Raw genomic sequence first — 23,504 nt, forward strand, 5'->3', positions numbered from 1 at the left:
ACTAGTTTTCTAAACAGGCCTTAGTCTGCCCTCTGAAAGTCCATGGTGGCAGAGCTGCTGACACCTACCCTTACTTCTCCAAGAATCAAAACCTCCTTTTGTGACCACTTTGCCCAAGACAGCTTCCAAACATCACATCACTCATGCATTTTTCTCTGTTCACAAAGAGCAGGCTCACACTGAAAGCTCAGACAACTTTCCCAAGCTGTTGTGAATCTGGTTCAATAGGGTCCTGTTACTATGCTGCTTAATGAAATCTACTCTATAAACAGTAACATTGATCATGGCTGTTTATGTTCACCTAACACCACTGTGCTCATGAAAGACTTGGGAGTTTACAGTTCTGGTAACTTCATTTATGAATTGAGGAATGATGCATGATAACCAAATCTATTTCCTCAAAAGTTGCTGCTACCATCAGGAAGTTTATCTTTAGTGAGATACAGAATCAGTAACAAAAATTCCACAGGAAGCTAAATGTAGCACATCTCTATTCTCAGAGGACCTTAAAAAACAAAACAAAATAAAAAGGCAAGTTTATTAAAATTAGTTCTCAAGGTTTTACATATTTTATTGAAAAGGAATTATTTTCTGAGCAATGCAAATTGCAGCAGCTCACAAATTTCTTCTACGAAAAGAGCTCTTTCTTTAAAGAAGTCTTTACCTAAGATCCACATCTACCCAACACTCTCAGAACCAGACCCTCATAGTCCACAGTAATTCTGAAGATAGAATACAGAAAAAGTGATAAAACATGACTGTTCAATTAGTGCAGACATACTATTTTTGAGATGAGGTTCTTTAAAGAAAGCCACAACACAGTCACTGGATGTTGCATTTAGTAAATTTCAAAATTACATCAAGATCCTTTGAAAAGTTAATTCAGTCTTTCTAAACAGCTAGCAATGCTTTAATGAGTTCTAGTACAAGAAATACTCCAATTACATATTCCATAAGTCGGTACACTAAAAATTAAAGTTCAGTAAAACTGATGAAACAAGCTTAAATTTATAACTGAAGCCATTTATATGTTGTATTAATGTATAATACAAATAAACCTCTTAGTGTACTCTACACTGAAGAGTTCACAGACAGATGCAACACTTTCACATTTACTTCAAGTAATCTTAAATAAATTCAATTTAAAAACACTTTCATGGTAGCATTCTATATGTCACAAGCAATCACTTGTACTTGAAAATATGCATGAGTGAGAATTTTTCCTCTCCCCTCAAATTTAATGTTACATAAAATACTAACTAGTCACCTTGAACATTTTGAATTAGAACTATACTGAGTAGCATGTGTAACTGAAGCCTAAGCCAGCTAAAATGAAACTAAATCAGGATTCTTCTAAAGAATGCATATCTTCTTTTAAAAATATTACAGGAAAAATACTTAGCAGAAGTTGTTCGTATTTCAAAAAGAACTGTGAAGGGACAGTCAGCCCTAACCAGGTCAGGGGCTGCTCTGCAGCACAGGCTAAGCAGATGCTCAAATCACAGCCACCAACTGTGTACTGTGCAAGAAGTTACAGGCTGGGAAGGATGAACAATTTTAAGTTTGGTATGTGCAAAACCCCCACCTTTCACTCCATTATAAACAATTTCCAAATTTATCAGGTTGTCTAAAGAAACAGTAAATACTTTGCCTACCCGTACATGTGTAGGCATTGAAGACCACTTCATAAACATTAAACTGCTTTAAAGCTTAGTGTTCCTTCAGGTATTATTCACATCATTAGACTTGCTGAATCTGAAGCTGCATTTAACATAATTTACCTGAAACTTAAGTAAGAAGAATACTACAAGTGTCATAATAAGGAAGTAGTTACATTAACTGCTTCCTCTAGAAGAAAAGTGCAAATGTACTAAATTATTTGTTTATACATTCTTGGTTTTACCTAAGGTATGTAGTAGGAAAACATAAAATTCCTAATAATAGAATGAAAGGAAAGCCACAGATAATGGGATACACTTTCTTTGCTAGGTGAAGTTCAGAGCTCTCACAGGTAAACACCTTTCAGCATGGCAAAAATATCTCCACGTCTGTGAAACAACACTGTTCACTTCCACTATCTAGTTCTGATTCGCCTCTATTCCAGCAAGAAAAGTTATGATACAGAGTATTGATCTACTGCTCAGAGTCGTAGCTCCTCTACTAACATGAAGAGGGTCCATGGCATAGCTTCTTCAGTTGGCAGTGGCCATGAACTTAGAGAAAAGGGAAGAAGATTCTGGTATGCATACCAGACAGATAAAATTGTCTGCAAAGTTGCATGTCCAGCAAAAAAAGAGATATCACTAGGTCACTGCAACCTTCTCTAAATTTAAACAGCACTACACCCACATTTCATGGGTTTGTGAATGAGTAATCTTCAAAAATAGAGGCAGTGTTGACAATTCCATGTAGAAGATACAGTAAAAACTGAAAATCTAATTATGAAAGGTTTATATCACATTTTACCAATTACCCTTCTAAAGTCTTATAATTAGTGTTCACTGGTTTTACATTGTGTTATTGAATATTTTAAGGCCACTACCTTAATCTGGTTACATAAAAGAACATAGCTGGACTGACATTACACCACACTACTTCTTTAAGAAGTTGGTTCTTTTTTTTTAATTTAATTTGACTTCTTCAGGAATAAACTTAAACTCTAAAAGCAGATTATATCCCCAAGTATGCACAAAACACTTTCACCTCAGTATCACCATAGTATGTCTATAAATAATTCAGCATGAAAAACTCAACTAACCCCTGCCCCCAAGATATAAAACAAGTTGCTAAATAATGCCACAGCCCCTTTGCTCTGCAACACTTTTCTCCATTCTGAATTTTCTTTGTGCAGTTAAGCTGCCTTCCTGTAACAAACAAGGAGGTAAATAAATAATAAGGGAAGCACTTTTCTTTAAATGGTGTAGCTGCATGTAAGTTTCAATGCCATCTTTATATTTATGGATTCCTCTGATAATGATGAGTAGCACCATTTATCTCTAACTAAAAGAGCTGGGTGTTCTAATTAACTTGAGATGGATGTTGGAATAGCTTCATGGGAAAGCATTTCTAAACTACTCAGAATTTTTATGATACCAATTAACTACTATAACTGCATTATAACTATTACATGTAATCTAACACATCAGTTTAAATTTTAACAGTATCTCAAAAAGGAATTTCAAGGCATCCTTGAAACACTCTTCCATTCCCACTAAATGAAGATGTATCAACTTTCAAAATCACTATAATGACACAAGTTTACTGAACCAATTAACCAATTTAGGATGAAGGTTTATATTTTTTTGTAACCACCAACTTAAATAAAGTCCCTCTTCAGGGAGCAGACCTGGTGACAACACCCTGTATTGTGCAAACAAAACAAAACCATAAACTACAACATTAAATTGCAGCTGATGCAAAGTTAAGCCACATCCAGGACACCAGCAGCCACTAGCTGCCTTGAAAGCCAGTCCAATCCTTCATAAAGTCCTGTACCACTTCGGGCATCACAACCCTGAATATACCAGCTACGGCCACAGCAGAGTTTGTGGAGACTCAACAGTTCTGTGATTTCTTCCACTGGAAGAGCACCTGCTACATCCTGCAAAAGAATCAGATACAAAGACTGAATTATTCTTCTGTATTATATTTGAAGCCATTTTATTGGCTTACACTGAACCTAAAGATCACATAACAGCTCTTCAAACACAAAAGACAAATCAAACAGTTAAGCATTTACTACTCACTACCATAAAAAAACCCCTGGTTGATCAATCTACTAAGCACGCTTAGCACCAACATTTACTTGACCAGCATTACACATACGGAAAATATCTACATTTTATGCTTTACACATTAGCACTCCCTACCCAAAGCAGAGGGTTCAGAAGGTTGGAATTGGATAGACAAGCTGAGGAAAATAGTAAAACCAAATCACAAGTACCTGTTTATTAGCAAAGATCAAGAGCAAGGCATCCCGCAATTCCTTCTCTGTTAATAATTTTGCAAGTTCACTGTATGCTTCACTGACCCTGTCTCTGTGACTGCTATCAACAACAAACACCACCGCTACGAAAGAAGAAGAGAAATGTTTTACACACATTCACATATAAACTACAAAATTAGCTTTCAACTTACGCTTTTCTTTTTTTCTAGAAGCTTTCTATGTGAAGTTTCTCAGCAATATACAACTTCAATTTTAAATCCAGGACGACTGAGAAATTCCTTAAATATTTCTGTATTTTAAACAGAAGTCTAGAATTCATCCTAAAACAGGGAAAAAAATCTCTATTTTTTTTCCTAGTCTAATATAAAGGCCATGGTATTTTAACTACTTACATCTAAAACCAGATTTACTATGTGTGGATTAAGTATCTCAGTTTAAACCATTTCTTGATCCATTTATACTCCATTAACTCCCATATGGCTGTCTCAGTTTCCATTAATGGGCTGTAATATTCACAGGTTCAGCCAAATCAGCACAGCTTGCTTCAACTACAGACTACACAATCCAAAGAAGATGGCCAAGGACGCGACATAGCAGCATTAGATTTTACTATCCACTACAAACTAACTAAGATGCCAGAAAGACTGGAGAGTTAAGGGGGCAGAGCTAGAGGACAGAATTTAAAATCAAGGGGTTTGTGATGAAAAAAACCCCAACACCAAAACTAAAAATAACCTACTGCAGTTATGTACCAGGGTAACTGCTTAGCTTTCTCTCCAACATGCAGTTCCAAGGCAGGCATGATTCCATGCTACTTCACACAGTACGTTTAAAGAGGACAACAAAATACAATTTTTAGAAGTTAGAAAATATGCGTAATTTAAAATGTTAAAATTTGCATTTAAGGCTGAAATAAGGCACATAAGCTGGCATTTGTAATTCCTAAGTATTTTAGATAATTGTGAATGAATCAATCAAGGGGAACTTCTTTATGAACTGGGAAAAACCTATGGAGGATTTACAAAATGACAACACAAATTTTTAAGTTCATCAATGTTTTCAGACTCAATAATTTAGTATATAATCAGATACTACACTGCAATAGCAAGTCAGAAGTTACAGAACTTAGTAGAATTTTTAAGTTGCTATCTAAAGGCTCCTAAAAGCTGAGTATTTTCAATTGCTATTTATATTTCATACCTGGCAAGTACTGCTTCTCATTCTGCAGACTTTGGGACGCTGTACCTTGTCTGTTGTCAGCTAGAACCAGTTTAACAGAGGTTCTAATTTAGTTTGGCTCCATGAACTGCCTGATGGATTTATGGAGAATGCACCTTTATCACGCAGTAGACATTTTGACCAACTGGATTAAAATTTATTAACTCATGAACCTAACAGCTGTACTTTGCACCAAATGAACAACTTTCTAACATCATAAATTATTTGTATTAATAATCTGTCTGGCTCTGAAACACAAGCTAGAAGACAAAATGTATTTTAAGAGCTGTATCAGTATTACCTTGTGTATTGAGATAATAATGTTTCCACAAAGGCCTCAATTTGTGCTTTCCTCCAACATCCCAAATAGTAAACTTTAAATTCTTGTATTCTACTGTTTCAACGTTAAAACCTGGAACAAAAATATTTAAGTTTTACAGTCCTGCTCTGTATGAACATAAAATAACCAAAATCAGCAGATAAATCAAACATTTGGAAAAGTCATAATATTTAAATTGTAGCTACTAACCTATTGTTGGAATTGGCTGCATGAATTCATCTTGCTTTAACTTAAACAAAATAGTTGTTTTGCCAGCTCCATCTAACCCTAAAGTAACAACCCGAATTTCCATTTTTGGTCCGATATGTACCCTGTTGTCCTAGAAGAAACAGATTATTATGTATTAATAACAACAGCAAATTTTGGAAATTCAATCAAGAAAACCCTTATGTTGAAAACAGGTATTTTGTCACCATTTCTAAAATGATTAAATGGATGGTCTCCAAAAGTACAAAGCATGATCAATCACTTCCAGCAATAATAGAAACAAAAATATCCAATAATATCTGTAGTGAACATGTAACTTCTACCTGACCTGAGTTACTACATGTCTTTTAGAAAGTCAGCCAGTTTCATGACAGTATGTCTGTATTTTATAAAATTCCAAATTTTTTCATCATTCTTGGCTGAGACTATGTGCGTAATTGTTTATGGCAATTAATTAAGAGTTCTCTGACCAGAAAACTCTTTTTTCCCCCCACTTTATTAATATCTCCACCTAGAGACTTACTTCCCTGCTGGAGGTTCCATAGCTTTACCTCTTCACCCTAAGCCTCTTCCAATCCTTTGCAAGAGCAACATTTCTAGCACTAAGCAGTAATCTGAAATAGTAGACAAAAGCAAACAAAATCCCCCAAGTCTTGCTGGGAGACAAGAAATGAGAATCAACTTCCCTATTTGTAGTTTACACCAAGCTAATGTTGAGTATTGAAGGAGATGACACTGACAATGTGACCAAATGGCAAAGCAAAATGTTTTTTTATGTTACTAAAATAAACACATAGGCTGAGATTAGTATATATTCCTGAAACACATTTTGAAGTACTTATAACTGCTATCTTGATGAAACATCAGGGTTTCAATCACCAGAACTATGTGGCAGTATATTTGTTTTCTTTCAAAATGTCTGCACTGTGCCTACTCCACACAGCCTCTTATTTATTCTTACAGAAGAAACACTACTGAGTGCAAAAATGCTACAACATCTCTTGGTAAAAGACCAACATATTGCCAGTGTTACACGACATATAAACATCTATATCACATGATGTGACATATCTAACTATTTATCTTTCCATATACACACACATGATCCATTATGTATCTGGATATATTGTCATCAGGACAAGCAACTGGATTCTCCTTTCTGTCATCAAAGAAGTAGCATACTTTCAGAATAATCAATAAAATTTAATGACCTTATGCTATCACAATCCTGGAAGAGAATAAAAATACCTTGAGAAACCGCTTCCTAAAAAAAAAAAAATAATTATGCAACTACCACAATGCAAAAGTCAGCAACATCATGACTGTAAGTGTAAAAGTCAGATCAAAGGTTCATCTCATCAAATATGTTGTCTGAAACTAGGCAAAGACGGACATGAAAGTAAGAAATTAGGAAAGTACATAGTGATGGTAACTGTCCTAAATAACTTCCCTGTGCATAACAGCTTGCAGCTCATGGATTTCCTAAGCCAACTGTGAAGTTTCTTCAACCAGCAGATCTTGATGCATTATTCACCTGTGAAATTGTCTGCTTGCTGCTTGAAACCTAAATGGGCCCAGATGGTCCTTATCATAGAACTCCACACACTACCTATTCAGTATGAAATAAATTACTTTATTTGAATCTGTGAAATGAACTTGTGTAAACTCAGCAGGTTCAGTATTACTATTACACAAGGCAGATGCTCCACAACCAAAAGACTATTTGAGATTTGGAAAATAAAACATTGAGACTTAACTGCTTTTTAATAAATTTTGTCTAAGTTCTAGATATTTGGAGTCAGAGCTGAAATTCAGTGACAACACTGCAACACAACATGATTATCAGAACGGGTTATCTCAATCTGGAAAAGAAGAACTTGTGGGCAGATTTTTGAGATGCACATCAACAGCAAAGGTACAGAGAAAGAAAAACCATGAAGAAGTATGCAGAAGGCTCTGAAGAATATAAAAAATGCCATGTCTGCAGCACTCTTTACACACTTAAACTTCAGTTCTGATTTTATCCAAAATTTCTGTCAGTGAATCTCCCCAAATCTTCTCTGCACCTGAAAGGAACAAGGAAAAGCAGTAGCTTTGGATAGAGCTGCTCAGCTCACAGGTTTCGTGCAGGAGGAAGTACCCTGGCTATGGGCAGAGCTTGCTGACAGTGAGCCAGTCTGACAATCCTCTCACAGCTCCACCAGAAGTACTTGTCACCTCAACAGCTCCTGTGGCTGGAGGGCAGAGGCAGTACAACTTAAATCATCAGGGAAATGAAGAAGATGAGTGATGCTGTTAAATTTAGCCATCCTGTTGCAGTTTCCTTTTCTATGGTTTAAAATGAAAACAGGCTGTTCTCAGCATGTTTGTATTCTCTCAGAAGGAATGAAAACACGATGGATACCAAATTTCCACTTTTTGCACAAGTAGTTGTGTCACTTCAAAAAAAGCATTGCAAGCAAAGTTGCTATTCAGAAAACTGTGTGTAGTATCTGCAATATAAGTCAGTAATAATGGACTATTCATGATCACAGCTAGAAACTGACATGAAAAAGTCTCTCCTTGTCAATTTTATCAGCACCTTTAACTAAAATGTTGCTTAAAAATGACTAATAAAACCCCTTTGTGTCTGTATTTCTGGCAGGTGCATAACTTGATGGCATACTTAAAACCAGGTAACCTTAGACTTCTGTTTAAGTAAAACTTATTTTCTTAAATCTCAGTGCAGAAAGTGCAGAAGAAAAATCCACAACTATGATCTCTTCACTTTTTTATCCTTGACCTCTTTCAAGAAATTTGATGAGACAAAAGCTCTCTGTACAGGTTTACTTAATGGTATCTTAAAAGTGCTTTCCCTCTGAGAGAACACTGTCTTCTTGGATAGTCTTGATTTAAGTAAGGGTTAGTTGCCCACTATTAGTTTAACATCATAATGAGAATTTATCTGTCAGTATCAGGCACTGCTTCCTTAATAGTTTTCTCTCTGCAGCATGCACACAGACGTATTCATGATGACCAAATGCATTTCTTGTATATAATGCTCTACAGCCACAGCACTCATTTGACAGAAAACTATCTTTAAATAAGGATCATGCTCTTGGGTGAGGAGAATTCTCCAAATGCTCCCTTCAGAGCTTCGTATGTGGCATTTCCCTAGCTAGTTTAGAAAGAGGAAATGGCACTATGCCTGTTTTCTTGTGTAACCAGTGAAACAAAAAATGTAGGTAAAATTTACTCACTTTCAAGAATGAAAAGGACTTCTTTCTCCCCTCCTTAAACCTCCACAACTTTCATTTGATATTAAATGTTTCTCTGATCTGGTACTGTCTGAAATGCTTTTTTACATTTTATAATGGATGCAGCCTTCAGTGTATGCCAGCTTGTGAGAGACACCTTTCCAGTAATATAATAACAGTTTACAGTTTTTTATCTGAAGACTTTATTTCTGCCTGATATCTGTTGCCAGGTCCAGATTTTTTATGTACAACAAGCCTCATTGCAAGTCACAATATTAACCATCAGCATAACAGTAATCTAAAAACACATCGTCGAGAAAGAGAACATTAAGCTTTATCAGATTTGAGTAAACAAAAAGTAAGAGGCTGAAGGAATTACTTTCACCTTATTTTTTTCATGGCTGCTGATGTTTTTGTGAAAAATTACACTTGCATTAGCACCTTTGAATTTCAGACATTAACCTTCAGAAGACTTCATAAAAATACAAATTGTTACAAGACAAAACCAAGTCTTCTGGGTCCCCCAAACCTATTTTAGGCCTCCTGTAACACCTCAGCTAGCGCCTATCATTCTCTTTCCAAATGCTCAGAAATTCACAACCAAAATTTTCCATGTCTGATAAATAGCTCTGAAAGCCAAAGCCAGACATTCAAAATGCCCCTCTGACTCGTAATTCTTCATCTGTGAAATGTGATTACTGCTTCATTCATGGAATAATGAGGGTTTGCAGAAGAGGTTTCCTTGGCCCTACCAGCTCTGGTCTCTGCTGAATAGGAAAGAGACAGGCAGAAGTGTAAATACTACATTAACATGGAAATTCAAATATACTGAGGTTACAAAATCAATTATTTTGAAGAAATTTAATTTCTCAAGTCAGCAAGAACTGACATAGAATCTCTGTGGAAGCATTAATTTTCTTACAGTAAATGCTTCAACAGCTACAGTTAAATTCTCTTTTTTGTCTCAGCCACAACAGATCCTCTTTCATCCATTCAGAACCAAACAAACCCCATATATCAAAGTACTTCTTGTTTCTTGATTTTCAAACTTATTTACTTTCCTATGAGGAAAGCATCATAAATAATAAATAACATGTAAATACACCAAATAGAAGTACCATTATTAAACTTTGAACAATTTCACCCCTTTCAATATAAGTGGTACTGAAATTATATTGAAGCAATAAAACCCAAACCTACTTAGAAGATTAATCATGTCTAAGCTAAGCTATGAGTGAAAACCAAGCAACTATAAAACAAATGACTGTTTAATGAACTGAAAGAAATATTTTTTTTAACATTATAAACTGAAAGTTATAATAGTAGTATTCCATTTAAAATAGGTGAGCAATCTCCAGGAATAATCAGATATGTTTTCAAAGAAAGGTGTTTCTAGAACTCACAAATGCTATTCAACTTATTTAAAAGAAAACAGCTCATGTTCAAACAAAGATACTGATATGATCAGTGTCCAAAGAACATTTCCCACCCTTATTACAGCAGCACAGTGGTTTGTTGCTCAAATACCAGATTGCACTCATCATGTGATAAGACAATGTGGCTCTGATACTGAATTGCCTCAACTTGTTGCAACAAATACTGCACAATAATGTACATCTATTATTCCTGCTTTATTTTACATTAGATTTGGGACTTCATGAAGTGGATAACTGTACTTCCATGAGATTAAGAATACCTTTGTAAAAGTGACAGGTATGCTAGCATCCAGCTGGACATGATCTGCAAGTTCTGTAAACTGCTGCTGCTGTTTCTGTAATGTCTCTAGTAATCTTGTAATTTCCTGTTTGGCCAACACTACTCTGCAGTCATCCTAAACAGACAAAGAAAACAAAAGCATGCCTTTCCTTTAGTAATTTATTTTAAAATACCCCAAATACAATATAAAATGATTGCTAGAAAGAAGGCATTTTAAACAGAAATACTCTACTTTAAGAAATTGACATTTACAAAATAGATTTATTTAAAATTGCAATACAAAAATGAATATCTTAAAAATTTTCCTTAACACTAATAGATACCTAAGTAGTTCTGCAGGTTTATAAAAAAACCAACAAACTTTTTTTATGAGCCACCTAGGAGTAATATAAATTATAAGAAACAATAATAACAATGTAACATATAAAGAACATTTATATTTTTCATATATCATTTAAACAGATGGAACACAGCAGCTATTTTGCAGCATATAGCAACACACTTGGTATCCACCCATTCATGATCAGAACATTTGTACGGTTAAACCTGACTATGCAACCAAACAAAAGCTCTAAATAAATCTGGAAAAAAGAACTACAAATAACACATTCATGAAGTAGCTTCTTACACTCAGTTTACTATTTGCTACACATACTATTTACTTTTTCTTATCATTAAACTGAATGAATAAGAAGACCAATCAGAAACTCACACACAGACACTTTCTTCATACATTTAAGATGTTGAATTAGCCATGTTACAAATGCTACTGAAAGCAATTTAATCCTAAAACATATTTTCCTACCAGCCATCTATGACAACTAGCTTCAAACATCTATACTTGTAATTGCAACTGTAAAATCTTTCCAATACATACTGTAGGGATTTTTTTTTTTTGCTTCAGTCTTGTCTTGCATTCTCACTAACATCGCAAATATCAGAAAGTACTCCAGAAAGATCATGCCACAGGGTTTCCAGTAACTGGAGGACTCTATGCTTTTGTACTGATTATCTTTGGCTAACACTGCCTTGTAATGAATACTTAAATCTCATGTTAGACCATGACTGAATTAATCTTATAAGAAAATAATGCAGAATACCATCTAATATCTTTTTTGTAGTCTAAAATTAATTTGTACTTCCATGTATTTTGCCATATGCTACAGCTCACTTGCCAACCTACCTGTTGCAAAGTCTTTTCACAGTGAAGGCAAGCTGTTGAAACCTGTGACAGCAGAATGGTCATATCTTCTTGCTGTTGCCTAAGCCAAATCAACTTCTCTCTCACATGAGCATCAACAACACTAAGAGCCATTTCCTCCTGACGACAAAGGGTTTCATGAAGATCAGAAAAATAGGCTCTGACACATGAGCGAGCATTCTCTGCAGTTCCTGGTACCTAGAATATTGCAGCAAGGAGATCCAAGAGATTAAGGACACCAGTTGATTCCAGGAGCAAATTTTAAATTTTATTCCAGATTCTAATTTATTTTCACATATGCTTGGCTACATCACAGTTCAAGTCCCAATTAAGGCTCATAAGACCTCCTGAAAAATACCAAAACACTTCTAGAAGTTATTCCTATAATCACGTAGCTCATTTGCATGTATAGACACCTCACTAAAAACGATCAGGGAAAAAAGCCTCAATAGTATTATACCACCTGAGAACATACACAGTCTGTACACTAGGAGTCATACAACTTTTCCCACTGCCGCCATATTTTCATATAGCCTAAAAACATTGTAACACACAAGTTCCCATCTATCTGCTGACCTAAGCCTCAATACTGAATTGCTAGACAGAAGACCGTAAAGTCTTGCCCTATAAAACCTACGCATAATTTTCAAAGGAAGTCCTTATCCCAGTTATTACATAAAAGCCAATAATCTGTCCACGTGGGGGAAATAAAAAAATTTTAAAAGCATACATGTTCAGTATGGGCCATTCCAACTCCATCTTCAACTATTTGTTCTCCTCCTTCTACATGCTGAACAATTCCAACTAATTTTCTTGAATAATCTGAAATTTCTTCTGTGAAAGTTCTTATACAGTGAGCCATGTCTAAAATGGATGCACGAATCTGGTTCGCTTCTGGTTCCAAGACAGAATGCTATTAATTAAAAGCAACATATTAAACATCAATCATAATGATCTTCCTTAATAATATTTTCTATTTTACTACATATTTAATATACATGTGCAAGTCTATGGGCATATAGTTACACATCTACATATATACATATAGCAAATCCAAATAAGAACTTAAAACCATCTTACAATTTAAAAATACAGTCAGGACTTACAGATTATGCTGAAACTAGCTCAGGCATCTAGCAATTACACAAGTAAACAAAAACTTGGCTGTTTATCATTATTGATTATAAAAAAAGAAGGATAGTTAGACTGCACCAGTGATGTGATGTGCATGTAGTGTCTGCATTATGAAAACAGCTTTCAAAATGGTGGCCCAATGTAATGAAAAGTTCAGAAAAGCAGCAGATAAAGGGACTGTCCTTCTTCATATATATATATACATATTAATAACTCATTGAGTTCTCAGAATTTTTTTTCTTTATTTTACCATGGCAACTGTCTGACACAAAGGGAAAATTAAAGAATGGGATGAACACATCAAGAATCTATCCTCCTTTCTTGACAAACTTTTATACTTTATTTGGAGAAATAATTATGCAAGCCACCCCATGGCATGACTAGAAATTAATTACTAGCAGTACCTTATGACCTTGATGCTTCCCATATTCTTTGCAGACACAACACATGAGAGGACTCGCCTGACAGCCCTCTTCTAAACAAACAAACTCAATGGCATGCACTTGGTGTTGGGAGCACATCGTCTTCTCGTGAGGCTTATCAGCAAGAGGTACACGCCTGTGCTTTGCCAAAGTCTTAGTAGAATGAGTAAGCTGGGAACAGTCTGCACACAGGTGAGTGGCACAAACAGTGCAATACACGGATGCAACATGGGCTTCATCTTCATCACAACGAATGATACTCTAACAACGAAAACCAGGCAAAACTAAAGTGGTTAACATTTAATCCCAATAATGGAGGAAAAATCAGAAGACTTGTCAACAATATAGGCTTTCTTTAAAAGTTATACACTAATAAATATTTGGACTACTTGGAAACTTGATTATAAGTTTTCAATAAACTTTTTGAAAACACAAGTTTAAAGTGTTCAGTGATTTTACAAATCCATGCTTCAGTGCAAGTTGTAAAGGTTTGGAGGAGAAAATAAATCTGGGTCTGGAAACTTCCTCCAAAGCAGTTATTACAGAACAAAGAATTAGAGAAAAACAAAACACCAACAGTCAAATAAGCACTTAGGAAAGTTATCTACATCTAGAATGGTACTGCAAGATATGTTGCACACCAGCTGTTAATACTGAAATGATAAAAGTAGCTACTTTTGGTAATGAAGTACTACATGATATAATAAAATGACTATAAAAGGCAACTATTGACAAGAATAGCTGAAGTCTTTAGGAAGAATTCCTAAGGAGTTTCAGAAAACTGTACTTATATGGCTAAAACTAAAATATCAAAGTGAGTGACCTTTTCTAAAAATCCTAAAGGCAAAAAAAGGGGGTGAAATAGTATGCATGCTTATTAATACCAGTTTATTTTATGCTCTAGTCAAGTAAAAATTAGCATTTAATTATGAACAATTAATTGAAGTCTTAATACTAGATACTGGAAGAAAAGAGCAGCATTACTGGTGAAATTACATTTGGCAAAGAACTGATTTTCAATCTTTTTTTCTATTTAGAGATAACACCTAGCAAATGTAACTTTTTTTTTATTTATAACTCTGTACCTCTCCAGACAGACCAATGCCTTCTTCAGCTGTCCCATACTGCCCAGCAGGTCCATTCTGCAACCGTTCCAAGAGTTCCAACAAAGCAAAGTTCTTTTTCAAGCCCCAGACACCAGAATCTCCTATTTTTGACAAAGAGTTAAACAAAAGGGAGGATAGGAAGAAAAATATCAAGCACATATCATTTTGAGAAATTCCACAAACCACAGCTGAGATTCGGATAAGTATTAAAATCACATCAACTACATTAATATTAACAAAGTGAGATACAACCAGCATTTTTTCTGCAAGCTCACTCCATCTTCTTATTTCCTTTGATCATTGAGCTATTTTATGCAGATCTTCCCTATTAAAAGATGCCAAATTATTAAAAATTTAGATAAACTTAGTAAAGATACTTGTAAAATAATCTGCAATAGCTAACAACTAAAGAATACAAGGAACACACAAACACTGCATATCATAAAAATTATTGTTTTCAGAGGTATAGTGAACTCTCCTACCCTACTAATGGAAGCCATGAAGAATTCCCTACTGAGAAACCTTATTCCCTGTATCACAAGATGCAACCAATTGCAGATCTCATGCCAGCAAAATCTAAGTAAGAGTTAAAACAATATTCAAAAACAAAACCCAAGGTACTACACTATTTGATAAAATGGAAGATCACTCATACTGTCTAGAGCAAAGCAGAAATCCATGTCTACTCCTTCATGATCCTTATTTTGTAGAGGTTAACATGAAGCAATGAGATGAGAAGCAAAATCAGAACTGTATCCCAATAACTGCTGCTAAATGGTAAACATATAGGCCACATAGCATATGAGAATCCTAGCAGTTGCTTCTTCAATGAATTGCCGTCCCTTGACTTTTTTCCAGTGTAACTGTCATAAATTTAATGACATTTTCTCTGTTACAATGAAAAGGTGGCTTATGAGATCAAGCATCATCTTTGAGCATTGAATAATTATTTTTTAACCATAACAAAATCACAGAATTGTTGGGAGGGTCCTCTCCATCACTTTGCCAAAGTCACCTAGAGCTGGTTACCCAGGACCACAACCAGGCATCTTCTGAAGATCTCCAAGGAGGGAGATGCCATCACTTCTTTGGGCAACGTGTGGCAGGGCCTGGTTGCTTTTACAGTCAAAATTGTTTCCTTATATGCAGACAAAAATTATGCATTTCAGTTTGTGCACATGACACATCAGCTATCTACATGAACTCAAGGAAACAGTATTCCCATGTGTTTTCCCAGAGAGCCCAGACTTCTTGAATTGTCCAGTTGTCCCATGCTGTTTCCAAACTCGTAAAGTATGCTGCCCTGTGGCAGTCTTGCAGGAGTATGTGCCCTTGATCCTTCTGGGATTCAGGGTCACCACACTGTTCTTTTACAGACATTAAGTTTTACTTATTCAATATGGACATTTATCAAACACTCCATGGACTGTGGTTTATCATTGGGGAAAAAGTGCAGTTCTAAATGACTAGACAGACAACAACTACACAGTTATGAGAAATATCCAGTTGGCAACCACATTGCTTTATGTAGCTTCCACTTTAACTTCATTAAACTTCTTTTCTCTAGTCCATTTTCCTCACAGTTTAGACTATACACTATAATACTCTATTTCAAATTTGGTCACTGAGAATTTATGTGACTCACAGATTAAAGGCAATAAATGGATGATACTGTTTTCCTATAACTACAAATGGGAGCATTTTAAACTATTTTATGCTCCAACACTCTTAATGAGTATAAAACAACACTGATAACCTATTTAAAAAAAATATGTTTACCAGTAAAGACCATGCATCTGTTGCTTGCAGAAATGGGCCTATGGAAGCACTATAGGCAGTAATTAGTGCTAACTAGTGCTATCTAACTGAAGTTAGATATAAAGCAAGGTGCTTTAAAAAGTCAGTGAACCTCTGCAGTTATCAGTTCCATGGTGGAAGCATTCTCTCCTACAGAAAGGCACTACATTGCCAACACCCAATGTAAGATCAGTGCACTCCACAAAATAAGCTGCAAACAAACAAACAAAAATATTTTGACTTTTATTTATCACAGATCTTCAAGGAGTTTACAGAAGGTATGTTCTGTCCCTCCAAAATTACATTAAGTACCAGCAAAGTCATCTGCTTTGACATATTCTGACCTCAGAGCTTAGTAATTTTTTAGGTTGAGCACTCCTAGGAAGATCACTGTTTTTTCCAGAACACAGAACAAGGAAGAGTCACCTCTTATTACCAGCTGAAGAAATACAAAACACTATATACACTTTTAGAATTTAATTTACATCAAAACAGTTTCTAAACGGTCTGGATTTGCTAAGTATGTATCTAGACAGACTAACTCGCAGAAAACAAAATACTGGAACGTGGCTCTGCGGTTCCTTTCTATGGTGTTTAGCACCTTTCCACAGCAAACTAACTGTGCACAACCTTCAGCTTCTACAGCATACAAAATAGTCACATTAACAGCACAGCAATATAATGACTACTGATAGTAACATGCACCTTCTATTTTCAGATTAGCCACTAATCCAGATAGCCATTAATAGCCCAGTATAAGTGGATGTACATGTACCAAAAGGATAAACCTACTTAAGTAAGAGATTATAGCTCCTAGTCTTTAAGCAAACATTGTCTTAGCCTTTAGGCAAACACTGGGTAAGGCTACAAGAGGAACAAGCTATTTAATCATTACAGAGTTTCTTACAAAAGTATTTTCTTTCGCAGGTTTTAGAGTTTTTTACAAAAACCCTAGACACTGAGAAGTACTCTTCTCAGTTTACCACATTGTATGTGATTTTAATCATGTTCATTCTGTTCCATGTCTAGCAGTGAAGAGAAAGTCAAAACTAATTTATTGAATTGTAACCAAGAAGATCAGAAAAGATAAATCAGTAGCTATTATGTAGTTATTGTTTCATTCGTAACTCTAAGATGTCATGAAAAACAAAGATACATGGCTTTTACATTCTTTCTATTATGTATCATGAGACTTGGTAATACAAGTACAAGTAATTGTATAAAATGTCCATCTTGGTCACAGCTAAAAAACAAGCAAAGCTTGCATACTAACTTTTAATTTACTGAAACAGAATTTATAATAAGCAAGCACCCTATAAAACATAGAATCACAGAATAATCTTGAGTTGGAAGAGACGCACAAAGATCACTGAGTCCAACTCCTGGCCCTGCACAGGCCATTCCCAATGACCACACTGTTTGCCCGGAAACATCCTCCAAACTTCATCCTCCATCCTCAGAACTTCCTGAACCCTGGCAGACTTGGTGCTGTGACCACTTCCCTGGGAAGCCTGTTCCAGTGCCCAGCCACTCTCTGGGTGAAGAACCTTTTCCAGTCTAAACTCCCCCAACACAACTTCAGGCAATTCCCTCGGATCCTGTTACTGTTCACCAAAGAGAAGAGACCAATGTCTGCCCCTCCTCTTTCCCTCATGAGGAAGTTGCAGACACCAGTGAGGTCTCCCCTCAGTCTCCTCCAGGCTGAACAGACCAGGTGACCTCAGCCTCTCCTCATACAGCTTCCCCTCAAGGCCCTTCACCGCCTCCATGCCCTCGCTGGACACTCTCCAGTACCGTCCTTCTTATGCTGTAGCACCCAGAACTGCCCCCAGCACTCGAGGTGAGGCTGCCCCAGAGCAGAGCAGAGCAGGACAATCCCCTCCCTTGCCTGGTTGTGATGCTGTCCCTGATGCCCCACAGGACATGGGTGGCCCTCCTGGCTGCCAGGGCACTGCTGGCCCATGTTCAACTTGCCATGGACCAGAATCCCAGGGCCCTTTCCATGGCACTGCTCTCCAGCCTCTCATTCCCCAATCTGTACATCCAGGGTTGCCCCAACCCAGGTGCAGAACCCAGCACCTTCCCTTACTCTTGAACTTCATATGGTTGGTGATTGCCCAGCCCTCTCTGCAGTGCTTCCTGACCAGAGTCAACAGCTACTCCAGATTTTGTATCACCTGTGAAGTTTGTATCCCTCCCAGTCCTGCACCCAATAACTTATGAAGATGTCAAAGAGCACAGAGCCTAAGGTGGAGCCCTGTGGAACTCCCTAGTGACAGGTCACCACTCTGATGACAACCCATTCACTGTAACCCCTTGTGCCTGACCCATGAACCAGCTGCTCTCCCATCATGTGATGTGTTTATCCAGCTGTGTGCGGGACATTTTGTCCAGCAGGACAATGTGAGTGACAGTACCAAAACTTTACTGAAATACAGCAAGACAACATCAGCTGGCTTCCCCAATCAGCTAGGTGGATTACCTTGTCATAAACATGCATTCCCATTAACAAGTTATGTCTCATTTCACTGGTATCTATCAAAAAAGTTTACATATTTGCACAAATGGGACTTTGCTCCTTTTTACTTTAAATCTACCCATACAATTTTTAGGTACCTGACATACACATTTTCAACACAACTGACCAAGTGTTTATCTTATATTTAAAATCATTATACAATGAGTTCTGTAAATACATCCATTTACTCTCTTGGACTTCACCTCAAATTCTGCTATGATCACAAATGTAAGAGAGTGTAGTGATCTCATCCTTGTGCCTACAAAGAATGTTTGTGCCCATTAGAAAAATCATTACACATTTTAACTGTCATCTCAAATGAAGAATAAGACATGAATAGCAGGAAATGTGCCAGCCAGGAATGAGATAGTGACAGACCGAAGATATTAAGACTGACTCCAGCTAACAATACAAATGTCAATTTCAGAAGCATGAAGCTTGACTGCAAATCTATTATAAATAATCAAAGGGAAAAAGGAACAATTTTTGTCTAAATGTTTAACTGCATTTTCTTGCACAGCATTTTAAGCTTCAGCTTGGCACTCAAACACTAGTGAAGGCATGTGTAAATGTAGGCAACGCTAATCAGATGGATTCCATGAAGGATGCCATCACCTGCATATCTTGTGAACAAGTTTTAATGACAGAAAATAATTTCAGCTCCACAGTAATGGTAGATAAACTCTAAAGCTGTAACACCAGAGAATTTTTCCTAAAAATACCATGGTCCGCATATTAATTAAAAAAATCCCCAGAACCCAACAGAAGCAAACAAACAAAACCCCCAACAAACAAACAAAAAAACCCACCAGCCAAAAATAACCAGTGAGAGACAGGAAGAGAGAAAACAATTTACAAGAAATTATTTGCCTTTTCTCCCAAATCAACATATTTTAAGGAAAATCCTTGAGCGGAGCCTCTTTTTCTACGGACATCATTTATTGGATTTTCCCCCCATATAAACTGTCTGAATCAACACTCTCTAGAATACATGATTTCAAAAGTTTTAAAATGAAACAAACTTTTCTATTGCACCTTTTTGGTTAAAAATAATGTTAATCCAATTGAAGACAACAGTTCATATACCTTCAGCATGTACATACTCATTTAATATTTTCCATTAGAAGATTGATCACAGCCAACTTCATTGAAGAATTCTTTAAAAACCCAACAAAAATCAATGTTTTGTCTATTCTGCAATGCAGAATGGTTTGGGCAAGATATAGTCCTATTTGTTCATTACAAAATATTTTCTCTTGTAACAGGATTCTATTCTATTCTAGGTGAACTATTAGAAAATTTTGCTAAGCATGTAAACAACGTTTCAACTTTCAGTGTCAGAACACATATTTCCAAAAATCCTGATTCACAAAGTACTTCTAACCCTGCCTTCACATACAGTTGTATACAGAAAGAAGAGACAGCCCTGTATATTTAAACTGAGTCCAGTTCCAAAAAAATGTAGCTACATCTACCCATATACAGATCCCCCAGCATTTATTTCAAAAAGCTACCAAGATTACTTAGGAAAACTTGGATGAATATAGTATTAAGTGCTCTAATAAAAGGAGCAACAGTAAAAAAGTAACCATAGGTTACTTTAGACCAACTAAAAGTCCCCATAAAATCCATAGTTACTGATTAAGAAACTGTGTTCAGTACAGGTAGCTTTATGTCCTAATTTTACAGCTTTTCTTTCAATAGAATTTTCTCTTGGCAGTGATCCTATAATTGAGATTCATATACTAAACAACTCTCTGAGACTAGAGAACATTATTTCATTAAATACATTAAATTGTAGAATTGCCATAGAGTGAACATGGAGCTCGTTTTCTCATATCCTCAGAGGGGAGGGACATATGAAAAGCTCCCCTGGGCCCTGAGTTGTCCCTCCCTGCTCCTAAGCTCTAGAACTAAACAGAACTACAAGTGCAGCAAATTTAACCAATACCAGCAACTATTAGGTGATTAAAGCAAGGTAGCAAATGTATAGATATCTCAAAGAGGGGCCACGGTGAGCTGCACTTCACAAAACTTCTTAGTTTTATATCCTGCAACCAGTAATATGTCTCAAGGGTGTTGGACATGGAAAGACTAAAAGTGATCCCTCAGATCACCAGGTAGAACTGTTATTAACAGAAGTATTTTTATTTTCAAGCTGTTTGCTAAGATTTTCTACCAATTACTTTTGTGAGCAGCTGTTGATCACAGTGCATCCTTCTTCTTTCTAGTGTTAGACAGCAGGATGCAACTCTATTTATCAACTCCTCAATATATAAGGATCCTGAAGCTTTACATCCTTCTTTCTAACTGTAGGGGACTTGTAGGTTTAATAACATTTCACCAAAAACTCATTAGAAAGATGAAAAAAAAAACAGTAAATGCTTTTATAAAGCTTCATTTTCATCAAACATGAAACACACTGGAAAAATATGATAGGATCCTTTCAGATGCCTGGGGAAAAATTGCATAATAAAAACTAAAAAGCAACAAGTTCCCCATCACAAGAAAAAAAAGCAGTGGTCTTGGACAAAAATGTTTCATAACAACAGGACTAAGTGTTGTGCTCTAAGAGCCTACCTCTAAAAGCATAGTTTAAGAAAACTTGTGCAGCTGTACAGTCATAGATAAGAAGCCAAACCACTACTCTTAACCACTCTACTAGACTGGCGATCATTCAAGATTCTCATACTTTACCATCTCCCTCATCCAAAAAACAAACCCCTCTTTCATACGAGACTGATACTTTTTTTCCTAATTTCTATCTTCACAAAAACATCCTGCAGAGTGCCTTAATATACCTAGCAGATTCTAGTACTTCAAAGTCAAGTGAATTTGATACTTAAACATTTCTCTTATGGTTTATGAGATTAGAGATGTCCTTTTCTAAAGATTATCCTTTCAACAGGCTCCCTTTTCCTCCAGTGCTATTCAAAACTGCTGGAGCCAGTTCTATTAACAAGTTCTTTTTGTTACAGCTTCCTCTAATAACTTATCTTCTCTATAACCCCACGTGGACTAGGCAATTCTTATTCTGAAGAAATTATATGCACATGTCATCTTTTGCCTAAAATAAACTTTCACTGTAAGAAAAAAGTCTTTATCTTACCCTTTCAAATACCACATGCAGATATTCTTAGAGTAGGGGAATTCCTGTTAATAACCTGCCACTACCAATAATGCATGTATAGAAATCACTAACATTGTAAAAACCAGGTTTGTTATCACTAATCCTTCCCTCTATATCACTTCACCATGAATTCAAGCAAATGTCTGTCAAAAATTTACCTACTCAATTACATGGGTTTAGTGTTTAGGACAACAGGAAACTAATACTCATACTTCAGGAATACAGAAACATTAAACAGAGTAGTCCCTTTGTAAATACAGATGTACAAGAAGATGTCCAGGTATAAAGTATGCAAGCCTAGGTTCAAGAACAAAAAGGCAAAATCTGTTCTTTCTTTTCCTTACTGCACATTCATTACTTGGAAGTATTGTCACTAAGTGGAGCACTAAGAATCTACGTCAAGCATTATCTTCTAGATATCCTTGACTGTAAGGTTTCAAGAATGTCAAACTTCTATTTTCTTACCTAGTTCAGTAACTTGTCGATCAAAAGGACAACGAACTGCTCTGCCATGAAGGGGAAGCCGGGTAAGACAGTCATGGCAGACAGTATGGCCACACAAAAGCAGCCGGGGAACTTTGTCCCCTTGCAGAGAAAATACATCTTCACAGACCCCACACTCAAGAACCTGTAAGTTAAAAAAGACCGTATTTGGTTTTAAGCTAATTAAAAAGCAAAACTTCACACAGGAAGCTATATGACAATTTATTTTTACAGATGTTCATGCAATCACAGTACATAAGCTGAGTCAGTAATTTTGCTTTATATGCACACACATAACGATCATACTATCGATTTTTAAAAAGTAAATAAATAATTGGAGACAAACAGAACGTTTTAACTCCTCAGCATCCTGCCTGACCACCACTAATTCCTACCAACTTAATTTAATACAGTGCCACAAGACAAGTCTACTGGTCAAGAGGCACAACCGGATGAAACATCCTCGCAGGAAAAGGAAGCGGCCAGCAAGACCCTGCCAGATCAGTGTTGGCCAGTAGAGTTTTCCCTCGCAGCTGATGCTTATAAAGAGGTCAGTCATATCGAGTGAGCCACTTAGCAAGCTACAAACGCAGCACCGAGCTAGTGCGAGCAAACAGTTTCGGGCCTGAACATCTCAAGCAATAAACAAAAAGCAAAACTGATGGTCATACAGAAATAAAAAAAAAACCCAAAACCAATGCGTAAGCCCGGCACGCCAGGGGGCACATTCTGTACCACAGGCCTCCCGCGCCGCGTCCTGGGCGGGCACAGCCCGCCCCGCCACAGGAGCTGGGCCGAGCCGCCGCCTCACCTTCACCGCAGCGCCCGCAGGGCCGCGACCGCCACCGCCAAGCCCGCGACTACTCTCCGGCCCAGCCTTGTTTACAACCAGGGCCGCCATCTCGGGGAGGGCGGAGCGGCGCCGCAGGAAGGAGCACAGAACTGCTGCCACCGCCTCAGGCACCACCCCGGCGGGCGCAGGCACCGCCCTGCAGAACTGCAAAACTACAGAAATGCAAAACTACGACTCCCAGCGTGCCCCACGGGAGA

At 36.8% G+C, this 23,504-nt stretch overlaps 1 protein-coding gene across 2 annotated transcripts; it reads right to left on the minus strand.

Moving 5' to 3' along the window:
* Positions 1 to 546: 546 nt before the first annotated feature.
* Positions 547 to 23,432, minus strand: TRIM23 (tripartite motif containing 23). 2 transcript variants are annotated; one of them, XM_068176849.1, is made up of 11 exons: positions 23,266 to 23,430; positions 22,437 to 22,599; positions 14,506 to 14,627; positions 13,403 to 13,681; positions 12,595 to 12,777; positions 11,847 to 12,062; positions 10,644 to 10,778; positions 5,694 to 5,823; positions 5,466 to 5,576; positions 3,944 to 4,068; positions 547 to 3,601 (listed from the first exon to the last, which is right to left on the minus strand). In XM_068176849.1, exons 1-11 carry the CDS (start codon positions 23,353 to 23,355, stop codon positions 3,422 to 3,424), a joined length of 1,734 nt encoding a protein of 577 aa, XP_068032950.1. In that variant the 5' UTR covers positions 23,356 to 23,430; the 3' UTR covers positions 547 to 3,421. The 2 variants fall into 2 exon arrangements, with proteins under 2 accessions (XP_068032950.1, XP_068032951.1); XM_068176850.1 differs by lacking the exon at positions 13,403 to 13,681 and having other exon boundaries at positions 23,266 to 23,432.
* Positions 23,433 to 23,504: the final 72 nt, after the last annotated feature.

Source organism: Anomalospiza imberbis, chromosome Z (assembly GCF_031753505.1).
Source record: "Anomalospiza imberbis isolate Cuckoo-Finch-1a 21T00152 chromosome Z, ASM3175350v1, whole genome shotgun sequence".
NCBI classification, from domain to species: Eukaryota; Metazoa; Chordata; class Aves; order Passeriformes; family Viduidae; genus Anomalospiza; species Anomalospiza imberbis.

What these genes read in the sequence shown, in the direction of transcription:
- TRIM23 (XM_068176849.1), bottom strand. Translation starts at nt 23,355, where the DNA reads ATGGCGGCCCTGGTTGTAAACAAGGCTGGGCCGGAGAGTAGTCGCGGG. An exon ending in TCGACAAGTTACTGAACTAG is followed by an intron (nt 14,628 to 22,436) that starts GTAAGAAAATAG and finishes TGTCAAAAATAG; the next exon opens with GAGATTCTGGTGTCTGGGGC. An exon ending in GCATTGGTCTGTCTGGAGAG is followed by an intron (nt 13,682 to 14,505) that starts GTACAGAGTTAT and finishes TTTCGTTGTTAG; the next exon opens with AGTATCATTCGTTGTGATGA.